This window comes from Elephantulus edwardii, unplaced genomic scaffold, assembly GCF_000299155.1.
Source record: "Elephantulus edwardii isolate Elephantulus edwardi_28Jun2011 unplaced genomic scaffold, EleEdw1.0 scaffold00119, whole genome shotgun sequence".
In the NCBI taxonomy this organism is placed as follows: Eukaryota; Metazoa; Chordata; class Mammalia; order Macroscelidea; family Macroscelididae; genus Elephantulus; species Elephantulus edwardii.
The window spans coordinates 11,106,123-11,122,729 of record NW_006399869.1 but is presented as its reverse complement, the minus strand read 5'-3'; the positions used below and the strand labels follow the sequence as shown (position 1 = coordinate 11,122,729).

The window sequence follows — 16,607 nt, the reverse complement described above, 5'->3', positions numbered from 1 at the left end:
CTCAAAAGCATCAATTCTCCTTCTATCCTCCCTGGTCATTGTCCAGCTCTCTGACGCATAACAAGTGATTGCAAAGACCATGGCCTGTACCAGATACACTTTAGTCTCCAGAGACACACCGTTGTTCTTCAGTACTTTTGAGAGGTCCCTAACAGCAGACTTTCCCATGGCAATACGTCTTTTAATTTCCTGGCTGCTGGTGCCAAGAGTGTTGATTGTGGAGCCAAGCAGATTAAAGCTGGGAACAATCTCATTCTCTTCACCATCCATCATGATGCTGCCAATTGGTCCAGTGGTGTTAATCTTTGTCTTCTTGACATTGAGCCTCAGTCCATACTGAAGGCTGCAGCCCTTGACTCTCTGCAGCAAGTACATGAGGTCCTCCTCAGTTTCAGCAAGCGGGGTTGTGTCATCTGCATAACGCAGATTGTTGATAGATCTTCTACCAATCCTGATGCCACATTTCTCCTCATAGAGCCCAGCCCCCCGGGATGATCTGTTTTGCACACAGGTTGAAAAGGTATGGAGACAGATATGGTTCCCAATTTTGAACCATGCAGTGTTTCCTTGCTCTGTTCTGACAACTGCCTCTTGGTTCAAGTATAAATTTCACATTAGCACGAGCAAGTGTTCTGGGATTCCCATTCTTCTCAGAGTCAGCCACAGTTTGTTATGGTCCACACAATCAAACGCCTTTGCATAATCAATGAAGCATGGATAGACATTCCTCTGGTACTCCCTGCTTTCAGCCAATATCCATCTAACATTAGCTACAATATCCCTAGTACCACGACCCCTTCTAAACCCAGCCTAGACTTCTGACAGTTCTCTGATGATGTGCTGTTCCAGTCGTTTTTGGATAATCTTCAGCAGAATCTTGCTTGCATGTGAAATCAATGATGCCAACTTAGGTAGCCTAATTTATGGGGTCTCTCTCTCTCTCTCACACACACACACATTACTTGTTGAGTTGAAATCAATTCACAGCTGACCCTCCAACAGATTTCTAAGATTATAAAACACAAGAAGAGACTGCGTACCTTTTTCTCCTGTAGATGCTGATGGCTTCCAACCTCCAGAGGAGCGTGACACTATGGTAGCAACACAACTCCCTACTGACTAAGTCCCCAGAGGTCCCTATAGTTTAAATAGACAATCAATCATAGTTGAAACACAAACAGCAAGGGATAAGCTATATCAGAAGGGAAGGGAAATTAATAATTATATAGCAGAAACTTAGTAGGTTGGGTGAAGAGAAAGACTTAAAAAGAAAGAGAAAGAGATGTGTGCGTGACATGAGGGCCACCAATTTACAACTCCCAGTTTAAGGAGTAAGTAAAAATCTGTGATGAGATCCTGGTTACAGGATGATGAGTGAGATTTAGGGGTCAGAGATGACTCCAATGTTGTCATTCTGAATAATTAAGTCATCTGACAATGGAAGAAGACAGTCACAATAATTGCAGAAGACTAGAACTCCAACTTCAGTTGTTTACGTTTTGAATTAACAGGTCATTGGGGGCACATCTTCAACAGGCATTTGGAGATGTAGGATTCGAAGATTAAAGTAATGTGTTTGTTTATTTATGTAACATTACTTTGCTTTTCTTATTAAAACAACACTTTCTTGTGTTTGGGGTTGAGCTTCTTGACTCAGGTTGCCCAGTTTTTTTATACCTCTTTCTTCATAGCACTACCTCTCAGTATCAAACCAAATCAATCTTTTTATGTCCAACTCCACAGTGACAGATAACTCCAGGCTTAGCTTGTGTTAGGAGGGTAAATGTTGGATTTTATTACAGAGCTCTTTCTAGATTTTAAGTTAAAACTGTTAGAGTGAAATAATGCAAGAAATTATCTACAAGTAAAATGATCAAAGAAGTTATTAAAGTAATATTTCTTGAAATCAGGGATGTTTTAAAAATATTTCATTAAAATGGTAATGAGCAAAACAGGCAAACAGAGATAAAAAATTTACATTGGAGCATTGTTCTAGTTTGCTGAGCATTAACTTTGATTGAATAGGAGGATGACTTTAAAATCCCTGAATTAGTTATTAGAACTACATAACCCAGTAGAAAGAACCACCTTTTAAGAAGTGAGTTGGCTTTGAGGAAAATAATAAAATAATAAATAGTACACCTAAAAAATGTTGACTTGGCAAACATTGTGTTACATATTTTCTCAATAATAAAAATAAAAGAGTCAAAGCAATGGAAAGGCAGTTTTGAATAAGCATTTATCTTTTTTAACATTTATCTCTTGATAGAGTGGACACACATGCCCTTCCAGTGGACACTACCAAAGTGCTTCATCCATCTAATTTCTTCTCTCACAGCTAAAAACATTATACTTTATGCAAGCACATTTAGCTGTTCAGTGAAAAGCCCAGGCCTGGATTAAAATTACACAGTGTTGTAGAACAATATTTATTGTCATAATGCCAACACCACGGAGCTTTGGTGGCATAATCCATAAGAAATTGCACTGAAAACCTAAAAACTATGCTTCTCTAGCATTTTAAATCCACCAAGGACTCTGGAAAAGAAATAGGGATAATCTCCTCTCATGCAATTTATTTATTTGTTTTGTTTTTTTAATTGTTATTGTAATAAAAGTTTATAGGGAACTTCGACTTCCATTCATTTAGTATTCCACACTTTCCTCCCTGCCCACCCACCCACCGCCGCCCCCAGTTAGCTTTTCTCTTTGGAAAAAAAAATTCTTTCATTGTTGTACAACCACCTCCCAAAGTCCACTTTACTATGCAGCTTTTATTCTGGACTGTTGTCATACAAATAATACCTAATCATATATTCCTTTTTAGCAATTCTTTCCCTCATCTGTTTCAATGCAGTGCACACTATTTATCCCCTCTTCTCTTAGTTTCCCCTCAACCCTGATATCAGTCCTGTTTTATAATAGTGTCATAATGCAGGATTTGTCCTTTTGTGACTGAGATATTTCACTCGGCATAATGTCCTCCAGAGCCACCCATTTTGTATACTATTTCATGAGTTCCTCGTTTCTCAGTACTTTATAGTACTTCATGGTGCGAATATACCACAGCTTCTTTGTCCATTAATTTATTGATGGGCATTTTTTGGGTTGTTTCCATCTCTGCTATAGTGAACAATGCAGCAATAAACGTGGGTGTCTGCTTGGGTGGCAGGTCTGGTTTCTTTAGCTTTTCATGCCATTTATAGCCTCCAAAACTTCCTGGAGAGACAGCCATAGCTTAGTTCTGACTTGACAACAATCAGCAAGTGATACCAAATTATAGCACTATATAAACCTAGTTCTTCTGAGAATTGTTTCACTGTTAACTAGAGACAGCAAATGACATTTTCCCTAAGAAGTCCTGGAAGCTATTCTAGAAAATTCTGAGACTTTGTATCTCTAAAGTAACTGAAAAGTTTACACTATGAATCCTTCTACCACATTCACCAAAAAAAGAGATGTTTTCTAAAATTTGTTAAAAATATGGAGGAGAATAGCACAACTAAGTCAGCTATCTCCTGGTTTGGTTTGGGAGTTTTGTTTGTTTGTTTGTTTGTTTGTATGTAATCAAAAGTATAATGTTTTGACCCACTTTGAGGAGAAGATGACTATCTTTTAGTAATAACAACATCAACTCACTAGACTTAGTTCTGACAATAAAGGCACTCTGTTGGCATAGTCTGTGGGGCGTCCTACTGCTCATCCTAAGGCAGTACCTCTCTACTGGTTGGAACCCACCAGCAATTCCAGGAATAAAAGATGGGAAATTTCCTCCTGTGTGATTTATAGCCTCAGGAAAGAAATTGCTAACAACGAGTCTTTTGGAGGTTTGAATTCAAATAATATTGTAAACATAGATGTGATATAGTGAAGTAAATTGTTGCCTGAAATCTGAGTGGTAAAAGCAAACGCAGTTTATAATTATCCACATTGCCTTTGTAGTTTGCAGATAATGAAAAAGAAAAATAAGTAAGAACTAAAATTTACATTTATTTCAGGTCACTTCAATGGAACTTAATGAGTAAGCTGTTTAATGATGAATTCAAGAAGTACCATGATCTTCAGAAACTGTAAGAAAAATTTAATGCCTAGTATTAAAATTATTAACTGAAATTTTGGCCATATCTATATATTTTCACTTTTAAAGAGACTAACTGAAACTCTTTAAGTATAATCCTTTTTAGAAAACTGTTCAACTGTTAACTAGAGGCTACAGGTTATATTTTCCTTAGTAATTATAGAAGCTATTCTAGAAAAATGTAAGAGAATTTCCATTTTAAAAAAATTGAAGGATGTGTATTGTGAATCCTACCACTATGCTCACCAAAATAAATGTAATTAGTTTTTACATTATTCTGACATTATTCTAGCATGAATTGTCTTAATGACCACTTTGGAGATTTTTAAAAATTTATTTACTTGGCCAAATTTATTCTAACACAATTTAGAAGCACAGAAGTCCAAATTTAGTGGGCCAAGTCTAAGGGAAGGTCTTCTTTCTGTGTCAGCTTTGGAGGTAAATAGATTCCTGTCCTCTTAAAATTTGTGGGCCCAGCGTTCCTTGAACATCACTTGAAGATAGGTCTTTGGCATTAATCTTTCTCTTTATCCTAAGGCTTCTCAGTACAGGAACCCAGAGTCCAAAAGACAGGCTGATCTTTCTTGGTAAAATGATTTCTCTTTCTCTGCTCATTTCTTTCTTCTTGTATCTCTTATAAGATAAAATATGATACAGACCACACACCAGTGAAACTCCTCATACATCCAGTCAGAGCTACTGACTGCTCATATAATAAGATCTTATGACAGATCACATCTTGGGAGATGATTACATAATTATCATATGATGCTAATAGCTACAAAACCACTGAAAATCATGAAGCAGCCATGGTAATACATTCTTTGGGAGAAGGTCCCAATTTAATTTATGATGTTCTGCCCATTTCCCCAAAATTTATGATCTTGTCATATGCAAAGCACAAATATGCTGGCAGATCTGCCATCAAGATTAGAAAGTATTTTTTCATTTTCCTCCTTATACTTGCAAATTCACACTTCCCTTAAAATAATAAATTAATGTAGTTTAAAACCTTAAAGCATGCTATTTGGGGGGCTTGATTTCATTTTTGACATCTTACAGGTTGAGTTTTAATTTGTCTCCAAATAACTTTTTTCCAACGTAAGATTATATGTTGTTGTTAGGTGCCACTAAGTCAACTTCTACTCATAGAAACCTTATGAACAACAGAACTGAACTTCGCCTATCCTGCACCAACCACATGACCCCTATTATGTCTCAGTCACTGTGTCAGCCCACCTTCCACTGACCATACACCATTCCCAATACTATGTCTTTTTCTAATCAATGACTCTTCCTAACAACATTCTTAAAGTATGAGAGATAAAGTTGTATCATCCCTTGCCTCTAAGAATTACACACAATAACATTTTTATTCTTTTGGAGATGTTTTTGGCAGCAGATGTTCATGTAAACATGTGTTTTGATTTCTTGACTGCTGCTACCATGGTTGTTGATTGTGGATTGAAATAAAATAAAATAGTTGACTACTTTAATCTTTTCTCCTTCTATCATGGTGGTTTTCAGTGGGAAGGACTTTTTTTATTATTCCAAATGACTTTTTTTTAAAATTTCCATTCGTTCATTGTTGCACATTTTCCTCCCTGCCCACTCCTTCCTGCCCCACCAGTTCACTTTTCTCTTTGAGAAGGAAAAAAAAATTCTTTCATTGTTACCCAATCCCCCCACCAGTCCCCTTAATTATCCAGCTTTTATTCTGGACTCTTGCCATGCAAATAATTCCTAATCATATATCCCATTTAAACAGTTCTCTTCCTCATCTGTTTCAACTCAGTGTACATTATTTATCCTCTCTTTTCTTAGTTTCCCCCAAACCCGATGTCAGTCCTGTTTTATAACAATGGCATTATGCATCATTTGTCCTTTTGTGATTGAGATATTTCACTCAACATAATGCCCTCCAGGGTCACCCATTTTGTATAATATTTCATGAGTTCCTTGTTTTTCAATGTTACATAGTATTTTATTGTGTAACTATAACACAGTTTCTCTATCCATTAGTTTATTGATGGGCAATTAGATTGTTTCCAACTCTTTGCAATTGTGAACAAAGCAGCAATTAACATAGATGTGCATATATCTGCTTGGGTGGCAGTTCTGGTTTCTTTAGGATATATTCCCAGTAGTGGAATTGCTGAGTCAAATGGTATTTCTAAAGGTAAACAACCCAGTTGCAAAATGGGAACAAGATATGAACAGACACTTCACTAAAGAAGACATTCAGATGGCAAACAAACATCTGAAGAAATGTTCAAAATTCCTAGCTCTAAGAGAAATGCAAATCAAAACAACTATGAGGTATCATCTCACTCCAGTAAGAATAGCAAAATTCAACAGACCTGCAAACAACAAATGCTGGAGAGGTTGTGGAGAAACTGGAATTCTTACTCATTGTTGGTGGGAGTGTAAAATAATGCAACCATTAAGCAAGGCCATATGGTGCTTTCTGAAAACATTGAAATTAGACTTTTATTTTCTTAAGGCAGTGCTGCAATCCATGTTAAAAGCTACAGTCTTTGATCTACAGCAAGTGCTTCACGTTCTCTTCCTTTTCTACAAACAATTGCTATATCATTTGCGTAAAATGGGTTATTAAAGAGCCTTCTTCCAATCCTGATACCACATTCTACATCATATAATCCAGTTTCTTGAATTATTTCATTCAGCATGCAAATTGAATAAGCACAGAGAAAGGATTCAAACCTGGCATAGTTAGGACCCTTGTCCTAACTGCTTTTTGGTCTATGTGTAGGTTTTCATGAGCACAAATTTGATTTTTGACAAGGAAATGAAATCAGTGAAGTGGGGGAACGACAGCCTTTTTAACAAATGGTGTTGGCAAAACTGGAAAAATATCTGCAAAAGACTCAAGCAAGACCCACACCTCACTCCATACACAAAAACGAACTCAAGGTGGATCATACCTAGGACTAAAACCAAGGACTATAAAATTCATTACAGAAAAGCTAGGAACAACACTAGAAGTCCTAATCCACAACATAAACAGTCTTCCCAGTATCCTGGAAAACCTACAACCAGGAGAAGATAGCGTAGATGAATGGGATCTTCTAAGACTCAAATCCCTATGCACATCCAAAAACTTCTCCAACAGGGTAAAATGGGAGGCCACTGACTGGGAAAAAGTATTCGGTAATAACATATCAGATAAGGGACTTATATCCAGAATTTATGAAATACTTGAGCACCACAACAAGATAAAGGTAAAGAATCCAATAGAAAAATGGGCACAGGATATGAACAGGCACTTCACCAAAGACGACATTCAGATGGCTAACAAGCACATGAAGAAATGCTCAAAATCCCTAGCCCTAAGAGAGATGCAAATTAAAACAACTATGAGATATCATCTCTCCCCAGTCAAAATAGCAAAATTTAACAGAACAGCAAGCAATAAATGCTGGCAAGGTTGTGGAGAAACTGGAACCCTGATTCACTGTTGGTGGGAGTGTAAAATGGTGCAACCCCTGTGGAAAGCAGTATGGCGCTTTCTCAAAAAGTTGCAAATAGAGATACCATTTGACCCCGCAATACCACTACTGGGAATATACCCAGACGAGACCATAACTGACACCCAAGCAGATATATGCACACCCATGTTTATTGCAGCTTTGTTCACAATAGCAAGGAGTTGGAAACAACCTAGGTGCCCATCAACAAACGAATGGCTAGAGAAGCTGTGGTATATTCGCACAATGGAATACTATGCTGCATTAAAAAACAAGGAACTCATGCAATATTACTCAAAATGGTTGACTCTGGAGAATTTTATGCTGAGTGAAACGTCCCAGTCACAAAGGGACAAATATTGCATGGTGCCACTGTTGTAGAATGGGACTGTCCTTGGGGTTGGGGAGAGACTGAGTAAGATGGGTTCAATAATGTACGCTGCTCTGAAACAGAGAAGGGAGAAAACTGTTTAAAAGAGATATGTGATTAGGTATTTCTGTCATGACAGGAGTCTAGAGCGAAGGCTACATGGTGGAGTGGACCTGGGGGAGGGTTTGTAAAATAATGAAAGAATCTTTTCTTTTGCTTTTCCAAGAGGGTAATGTCTGGTGCGGGGGAGCCTTGGGAGGGGACAAATCTACAACAATGAATGAATGGAAATCCAAAGCCTCTGTAAATTTTCACTGAAATTAATAACAAATTTAAATTTAAAAAAAAAAGAATTAAGTTAGAGTAAGGATGGCAATGGAACCACCTTACCTCTGTAACTTGATTTGAGCCACTATTAGAACCTCTACTCAGAATATTATTGCTTTTCAATTTTTGACTCATGCACTTTTAACCTGTTAGTTAAATTTGTATCTTCTAGGCTGCAACACTTCCATGATACATCTTCAAGGATATGAACATGTACGGCTAAGCACAATTGATAATAGTGCATCTAAATTCCAAAATCAATCTCCGTAATAGTCTATGTGTTTCCTACTGCGAAGGTGGCCCTTTAGAGTAGTGAGAGAAGACATTCACCCTGAAACCCACAGCGTCCCTTTTCAGCAGGAAGTAGCTAAGAGAATACGCCATCCCCTTTTCCTTATGAATCAGAGTGAAGTCTCTCTCAGGGAGGAGTGATAGGGAATGGCAAGGGACACACTGACAAAGGAGATTAATCAGAACTGGCTTTGACAAGCACTGTGGCAATTGGACAATTAAAACAGACATGGGGGGGGAAGAAGAATGAACTAGGGAGGAGAGTGGAGAAAACAGTGCAACAATGAATGAATGAAAACCCAAAATCTCTGTAAATGTTCATTAAAACTAATAAAATTTAATACTAATAAAAAAAAGAAGAAGCTACACAGCAAAAAAAAAATGGTTCTGGGAGTCCCCTTTTCCTCAATGTTAGTCATAATTTGTTATGATCCACATGGTCAAATGCCTTTGCTAATAAAACACAAACATCTTTCTGGCATTCTCTGCTTTCAGCCATGATCCTTTTGACATCTTCTGAGCCCAGCTTGAATTTCTGTTCCCTGTTGATAAACTATTCCAGCCCATGTGCAATAATTTTCAGCAATATTTTACTTGCATGTGATATTAATGATACTGTTTAACAGTTTCCACATTCTGTTGGGTAATCCTTTTTTAAAAATGTAATAAATATAAATCTCTTCCAGTCAACTGGTCAAACAGCTGTCTTCCAAATTTCTTAGCGTAGACTCAAGGACATGCCCAGGGTTGCACTTTTTTGTTAAAACATGACACTTGGTATTCCATAAATTCCTGACATCTTATTTTTTTTACCAATACCTTCAGTGCTGCTTGAACTTTCCCCCTATTGTTCTTGGTTCTGGATCATAAGCCACTTCCTAAAATGACTCATTGTCAACCAATTCTTTTTTTATATAGTAAGCCCATGTATTCTTTTAATCTTTTGTTGCTTTCTGAATCAATCTAGATTTTGTCTAGAGAATCCTTCAGTATTGCAACTCAAGGCTTGAATTTTGCTCTTCAGTTCTTCCATTTAGAAATGTTGAACATGTTCTTCCCCTTTGGTTTACTAACTAACTCTTAATTCTTTGCACCTTTGATTATACTTTCTTTGTCTTCTCTAACTGTTCTTTGGAATCTGTTCATCTTTCTTACGTCAGTATTTCTTTGCTTTGTTTTGTCTCTGTACATTCTAGCGCAAGTTTCAGAGTTTCTTTTGACATTCATTTCTATCATCTCTTTGTCCTCTATTTTTTTAATGACCTTTTACTTTCTTCATGAGTGATACCATTTTTGTAATCTCAAAACTCATCTGGTCTTCAGTCATTAGTCCTCAATGCGTCATATCAAATTCTTGAGATTTTTTTTAAAATTCAAATTGTATAGACTCAAGATCATATTTTGGTTCTTAATAGACTTGTTTTAGTTTTCTTCTACGACTAATTGAACTTGCACATGGGTAACTGATCATCTGTCTACAAGCAACCCCTGGCCTGTTTTTGACTGCTGATGTTGAGCTTCTCCATGGACTCTCCATAGAAGATCATATAGTTACTTTCAAATTCCACAAATAACTCCTGTGGTGTTCCCTCTTACTTAGGTTAGCTCTGTAACTAAATAATATCATTGATATGTTGGGCTTAATTATTCTGTACCTATATCTGCTGTTGTTTTTAATAGGACAGCCTTCAGATCTGTTGTTCATGTGTTGCTATGAGTTGTGCTCTACTCGATGGCACCTGACAGCAATGTATTAGTTTTAGTTTTATACCAGAGAAATCTGGTACATAAGTAATAATTTAATGGATTTTTTTTCTTTTTTGTGACTTATAGAAGTACAGACTGATAGAATCAGAACAAAAAATAATTGTTTTCAATAACATGATTAGGAAACCAGTAGAATGGCTTGCAGATACTTCACATTTGAAATTTAAAAATATGAAACTGATATTTCATAATTTGAGTCTGTACAAGTCTCAATCAACAAAGAAGAGCTTTTCAAAATCAGGCTTGACACAAAAACTTTAGAGGAAATCTTTTCTTGCTCTCTATTCTGATTTAGGTACTATAAAGAAGTTTTCTGACCTGTAGCACCACCTTATGTCCACATGTTTAAATGCCATTACAAGTACCAATCAGTTATTAAAATTTCATTTTAAATAAGTTAGCTTAGCATTTTTAACAGTAAGCATGGAACTAAGTTCATAAATAGTCAACTATAAAATAGTCAAAATAATATAATTATAAAAGCTTTTCTAATTTTGTTAACAAAGACATAATTTGATTTAATGACTGGGCAATGCAATATGTTGCTTAACTACTACAACAGTTAAATACAAATAAATAATTAGTTGCTAAAGTCTTTCTGTGTATTGGTGATAAAGATGCATTACTTAGTCTATGACCACATCAGAGAATATTCTGCAAAATTGTTAGATGCATGTTGTTGGTAGAGGTCATCATGAAGATGATGAATTTAAGCAATTCTATGATCTACAGATTTAAATTTTGCCCTATTCTGAGTCATCCTCACGATCTCTGCCATACTCAAACCTATTATTGTAGTCACTGTGACCATCTGTTTTATTTTCTAAGTGTTCGATATATTACTACTGAAATCATAAGAATGTGACATCATTATTGTCCCTTAACTACACTCCATGTTAATCACAAATTTACCAAGCTGCCCATACAATTCATAGGCTTGGGTGGTTAATATAATATGGGTAGCACTGTCTTTAGCACTTACAAATTAGAAGAATTATAGCAAAGAGATATTAAAAAGTGTGACTTCTGGGTTTTGTTGGTAAGTGTTTAAAATTTTATTCCTAAAAAGTTCAAGTATTAATTTTTAGCATAATATGTTTTCTTTGATTTGATTATGCATTACTTTTGTATCAACACATGAATATCTAGCTTTGGTAATTTATTTCATTGTGTTTACTTTTTAAATATTCATTTTTCACAGGTATCTGCAAAACAATAACCTTAGATCTATCTCCACGTATGCTTTCAGAGGGCTGTATAATCTTACTACACTGTAAGTATCAGTGCCAATGAACTGCCCATTTCACAGTGTTCTGTCAGCCTTACCCATTCCAAAACACCAGTCCTCCTGCACAGTGGTGAGGAACATGAGATGTTCAGTCAGACAGAAATGGATATATGAGTCCTGAATTCACCACTTACAGAATCAACTCAATAGACCTAATTATATTGAAACTAGGAACATGAATGTAATATAAGAAAACAAAATTACCTTGGGAAACTTGTTTTCTTTTCTTTTTTTTTTAAACTTGTTTTCTTTTCTATGCATCATTTAGAAAACACAAATTGTGATAGAACCTACTTGAAGGGCCATCGTAAGGACCAAATTAGGGGGGAGGGATTATATAAGCATAACACATTTGGCCCTCAGGCCTGGTTTTAATATTTTTAGTCAAATATGCCTCTAGGTGGTATAGCACTGGTCTGTCCATTGCTGTACAAAGGTAACTCATGGTTGTTGTGATGTTAAACACTGTGACATTGATGTGTCAAATGTAATAATGGTTACCCAGGTGGACAGTGTTTAGTGAAGCTTCCCAATTAAAACAAGTTTGGAAGCAGGACTGGCATCTACTTATGAAGTGGCTTGCCTCCGGAAACTTTATGAGAGTGGAGAAATGACAAAAATTATACAAGTGTTCAGGTCTTTCATTCATAGGGTCACGATGACTCAATGGCACATAACAACAATTACAACAACATACATACATATTTATATGTTTATATACTCTGCATAAGCATGTATATACACGCACACACACTCCTTTAAAAATAAGTTTTCTCAAAGTTCTGCTTTATTACGTTCTACTGAGTTATTGAACCAAATTCCCTAGGAGTAGATTCTCCTAGGAATAAAAACAGAACCAAAAATTACACATATTCTTGTAAAAACAGAACCAAAAATTACAGATTCTTGTATTTCCATTCCTCTTTCCTTGTTTTTAATGCCATTTTCTACCCTACCTGAAAAAATTCATTTTAATCAGGTGGTATTGAAATTTGGGATTGTGCTAAGAAAGAGAGCCACCTAATTAGTCATTTACTAGCAAAATGGAAGAATGAAACAGAAAGCCTTATAGTACATACTCTACTCATGTCCTTCTCCCTTCTATCATATCCCCACTCCTGACTTGGCCAACTGCTCCAAGTCAGTATAAATTTACCTCATCAGGATCCCAATTATGATTTCTCTAACCTGCCACAAACCTATTCAAAACTTACTGCCTCCTACTTTTAGATGCAGGGTTCAAGACATATGGGGGAAGCTTTTGAAAGGTTGTACAGAACTAGAGAGTCAATTAAAAAGACTCCTCCATATCTTTTGTTCATAGCCATGGAATATTGTTCAGGTTGTCATGTACTTAATTTTTCATAGTCATTGGACCCACTGATTTTAAGTCAGTTCCAACTCATATCAACACTTTGCTGGACTCCAAGGTTAGAAATCTTCACAGGACACAGCCCATCCTTCTCCTGATAACATCTGGTAGATTTGAATTGCTGACTTTTCCATTAACAGCTAATATAGTATGTACTATGGTATCAGGGATCTTTAAATAGTCTGTATACTTGGCTGTTAGCTAATTCATGAATATTCATTAACTCTTACAGCTTGCAAATTCTTCAGTTAGATACCAGATGCATAGAAAGATAAATCATACACATTGCCTTCAAACAACTTATACTTTAGTACTTCTAATGGAGCCATGCCTCTTATGATCTAGAAGGTTGCAGTCTATGAGAGGAGAATCTCATCAATGCATATGTAACAGTTAAAAAAAACAAGGAAAGGGACCGTTCAATTAAATCTCACACTTAAGTCTTTCAGATCATAACTACTATTGTGGTTCACTGAAACAAGTCTAGAATATTAGCATATGGCTCTGAAAAAAATTCGTTCAAACACACAGTTGCTGTAGAGTTTCTCCTTACACTGACGGCCTTGTTTGTCAGAGTAGAGCAGTGCTCCATTATGTTTTCAATGACTGTACTTTTCAGAAGTGGAACAGCAAGCCCTTCTTCCAAGGTGCCTCAGTGCAGACTTAAACCTTAAACCTCTTGATTAGCAGCCAGGCAGGTTAACTATTTGTGCAACCCATTAACTTTCAACAAATAAATAGTACTGCCTGAAATAAATGCGCATAGGGTGCAGAAGTATATCTAATGCCTTCTGCCTGGAAGAGAGTAAAGGGTCTCCTGCATCTTAAGAAAACTACCTGAAATATTAAAGTGGAAAGGTTAAAACTACACTGTATGTCCTCCTTAGCATAATTATCACTTTGTGTTTGCAAGAGAGGAAGGGAAGTGGCTCTGACATATGGCATCATCCTTTGCTAACCTTAGGACTAATAATCTATAGTACCAGAGGAGTAAAATCAGTTGTTTGCACCTTTGCAACGACACAGCAACAGTATCCCTTATGTTGTTGCTATGTACCATCTAGTCAGAACTGACTGATATCTGACACCCTCTGCCCCCAGATGGTTTTCAGGGGCTATAAGTCACATGGGAAGAGTTCACCCATCTTTTCTCCCTTAGAATACCTGATGAATTAAAACCAAGTGCCTTTGAATTGGCAGCAAAACTTTTACCATTATACCACCATCACTCCCTGTTCTCCTTTCTCCTGTGTTGCTGTCATAACTCTATACAGATAGTTGCCCATTTAGACTCATGTCTCAAAAAAAAAAAAGGAATGACTCAGTGCAGCACCTTAGAACAGGCACTCGGAAAAATTTGATGAGTAAAGGAATGAATGAAATTGTTGTTGCTGTGTACCGTTGAGTTGGAACCTATCCATAGCTGCCCCTCCAGCGAGTTTTCAGAGGCAGTTAATCGCAGGGGAGGAAATTGTCTACGTTCTCTAGAGCGGGCACTTGGGAAAAAATGGTGAATAAAGGAATGAATAGGGTACATAATTAATTATGAACAAATTTGAAAGTAGATGATAAAAATGTTTCTGGGATTCAATGGCAGAGGCATTCCATGATGAGATTCATATATACGGAAGTATAAAAGATTGTTGGGATTTTTTTATAACTTTCCTAGTGTTAAACATCAAGAAGGTAAATTTTACTTTATTCCTTTTTCTGTTTTTAGGTATCTCAGTCATAACAAAATATCTTCCCTGAAGCCAGGAATTTTTGAAGATCTCCATAGATTAAAATGGCTGTATGTTTTATTTCTGTTGCATTTTATTATATTCATTGTTATTATCTAAAAGTGTATAAATAAATTAATTTATTTTCTTCTGGATGGCAGAGTAATTGAAGATAATCACCTCAGTCGAATTTCCCCACTAACATTTCATGGACTAAATTCCCTTATTCTCTTGTAAGTATTGAACTAAAATATTTTAATTGAAAGAAAGGATATGAATTAAAATGACAACATCATGTTTGATAACTTTGAAATTGTTAAAGAGCTCAAAATGGTCTTTTTTAGCTGAAAACTCTTTTTTAATAGTATTTTGTAAGATTTTTTTTTATGGTTTAGAAAATTTGAACAATTACTCAATCATTCTGTCTTTCATCAAACCTGACAATAGTCTCACTGCCATACTTCATGGAAGTGTTCTGAAGCAATTCAGCAGTGTCCTATATTAATCTGGGTAAAGAAAACTAGCATTCATTTAAATTATTCCTTTTTTACTATTCACTATGAAAAGCATAGGCTTTGTTTCCATAACTAACATTGCTGATGTTCTCGCCCATACTACAGCTAATACTTTATTAATAATTAGCATGTAAATAAGACAGGTATAGAGAAAAATTACAAGTACAGACAACTAATTTAGTGGAGTTTCATTGTTTAAGAATAACTGTAATTCCGCATTTGACTTAATATGTAACTTCTGTTTCTTCTCTTTTTCAGATTGCTAATGGATAATTCCCTCACCCGTTTACCTGACGAACCTCTTTGCCAATACATGCCAAGACTTCAATGGCTGTAAGTTGTATCTCATTTATTATTATTATTATTGTTCATTTTAATGAAAATTTACAGAGGCTTTCCATTCATTCATTGTTGCACTTTTCTCCCTGCCCACCCCTCCCCCTCTAGTACACTCTTTTCTTTGAAAAATAAAAGAAAAATTCTTTCATTGTTATACAATCACTCCCCCTATGTCCACTCCACTCTGCAGCCTATGTTCTGGACTCCTTTCATGACAATAATACCTGAACACATATCCCTTTTAAACAGTTTTCTACCTCATCTGTTTCAATGCAGTATACATTATTGAACCCATCTTTCTCAGTCTCTCTCCAACCCCAAGGTCAGTCCTGTTTTACAAGAATGGCACCATGCAGTATTTGTCCTTTTGTGACTGAGATATTTCACTCAGCATAATGTCTTCCAGTATCACCCATTTTTAATAATATAGCATGAGTTCCTTATTTTTCTATGGAGCATAGATTTTCCAATGTGTAAATATACTATGGCTTCTCTATCCATTCGTTTGCTGATTGGCACTTAGGGTGTTTCTAACGCCTTGCTATTGTGAACAAAGCCGCAATAAACTTGGGTGTGTATATATCTGCCTGGATATCAGTTACGGTCTTTTGGGGGTACATTCCCAGTAGTGAAATTGCTGGGTCAAATGGTATCTCTATTTGCAACTATTTGAGAAAGCGCCATAGTGCCGTCCACAGTGGTTGCACCATTTTACACTCCCACCAACAGTGAATCAGGGTTCCAGGTACTCCATAACCTTGCCAGCATTTGTTGCTTTCTGTTCTGTTAAATTTTGCTGTTCTTACTGGGGGGAGATGATATCTCATAGTTCTTTTGATTTGCATCTCTCTTAGAGCTAGGGATTTTGAACATTTTTTCATGTTCTTGTTGGCCATATTCTTTGGTGAAGTGTCTGAATAAAGGTAAACAATTCAAATGAAAAAAAGGCCGGGATAAGTTTTGTCGATGGTATGCATAGGAATCAGATCGACTACATCTGTGGAAGGAACCGCTGGAGAAGCTCAATATCAGCTGTGAAAACTAGGCCGGG

At 36.3% G+C, this 16,607-nt stretch overlaps 1 protein-coding gene across 1 annotated transcript in view; it reads left to right on the top strand.

The window, feature by feature from the left end:
• RXFP1 (relaxin/insulin-like family peptide receptor 1) overlaps nucleotides 1–16,607 on the top strand; it is a 92,102-nt gene that overhangs the window by 17,433 nt on the left and 58,062 nt on the right. Inside the window, exons 3-7 of the mRNA XM_006892784.1 lie at nucleotides 3,999–4,070; nucleotides 11,523–11,594; nucleotides 14,702–14,773; nucleotides 14,864–14,935; nucleotides 15,476–15,550. Of these exons, the coding sequence (XP_006892846.1) occupies nucleotides 3,999–4,070; nucleotides 11,523–11,594; nucleotides 14,702–14,773; nucleotides 14,864–14,935; nucleotides 15,476–15,550 (363 nt within the window). The remainder of the gene's footprint in view (nucleotides 1–3,998; nucleotides 4,071–11,522; nucleotides 11,595–14,701; nucleotides 14,774–14,863; nucleotides 14,936–15,475; nucleotides 15,551–16,607) is intronic.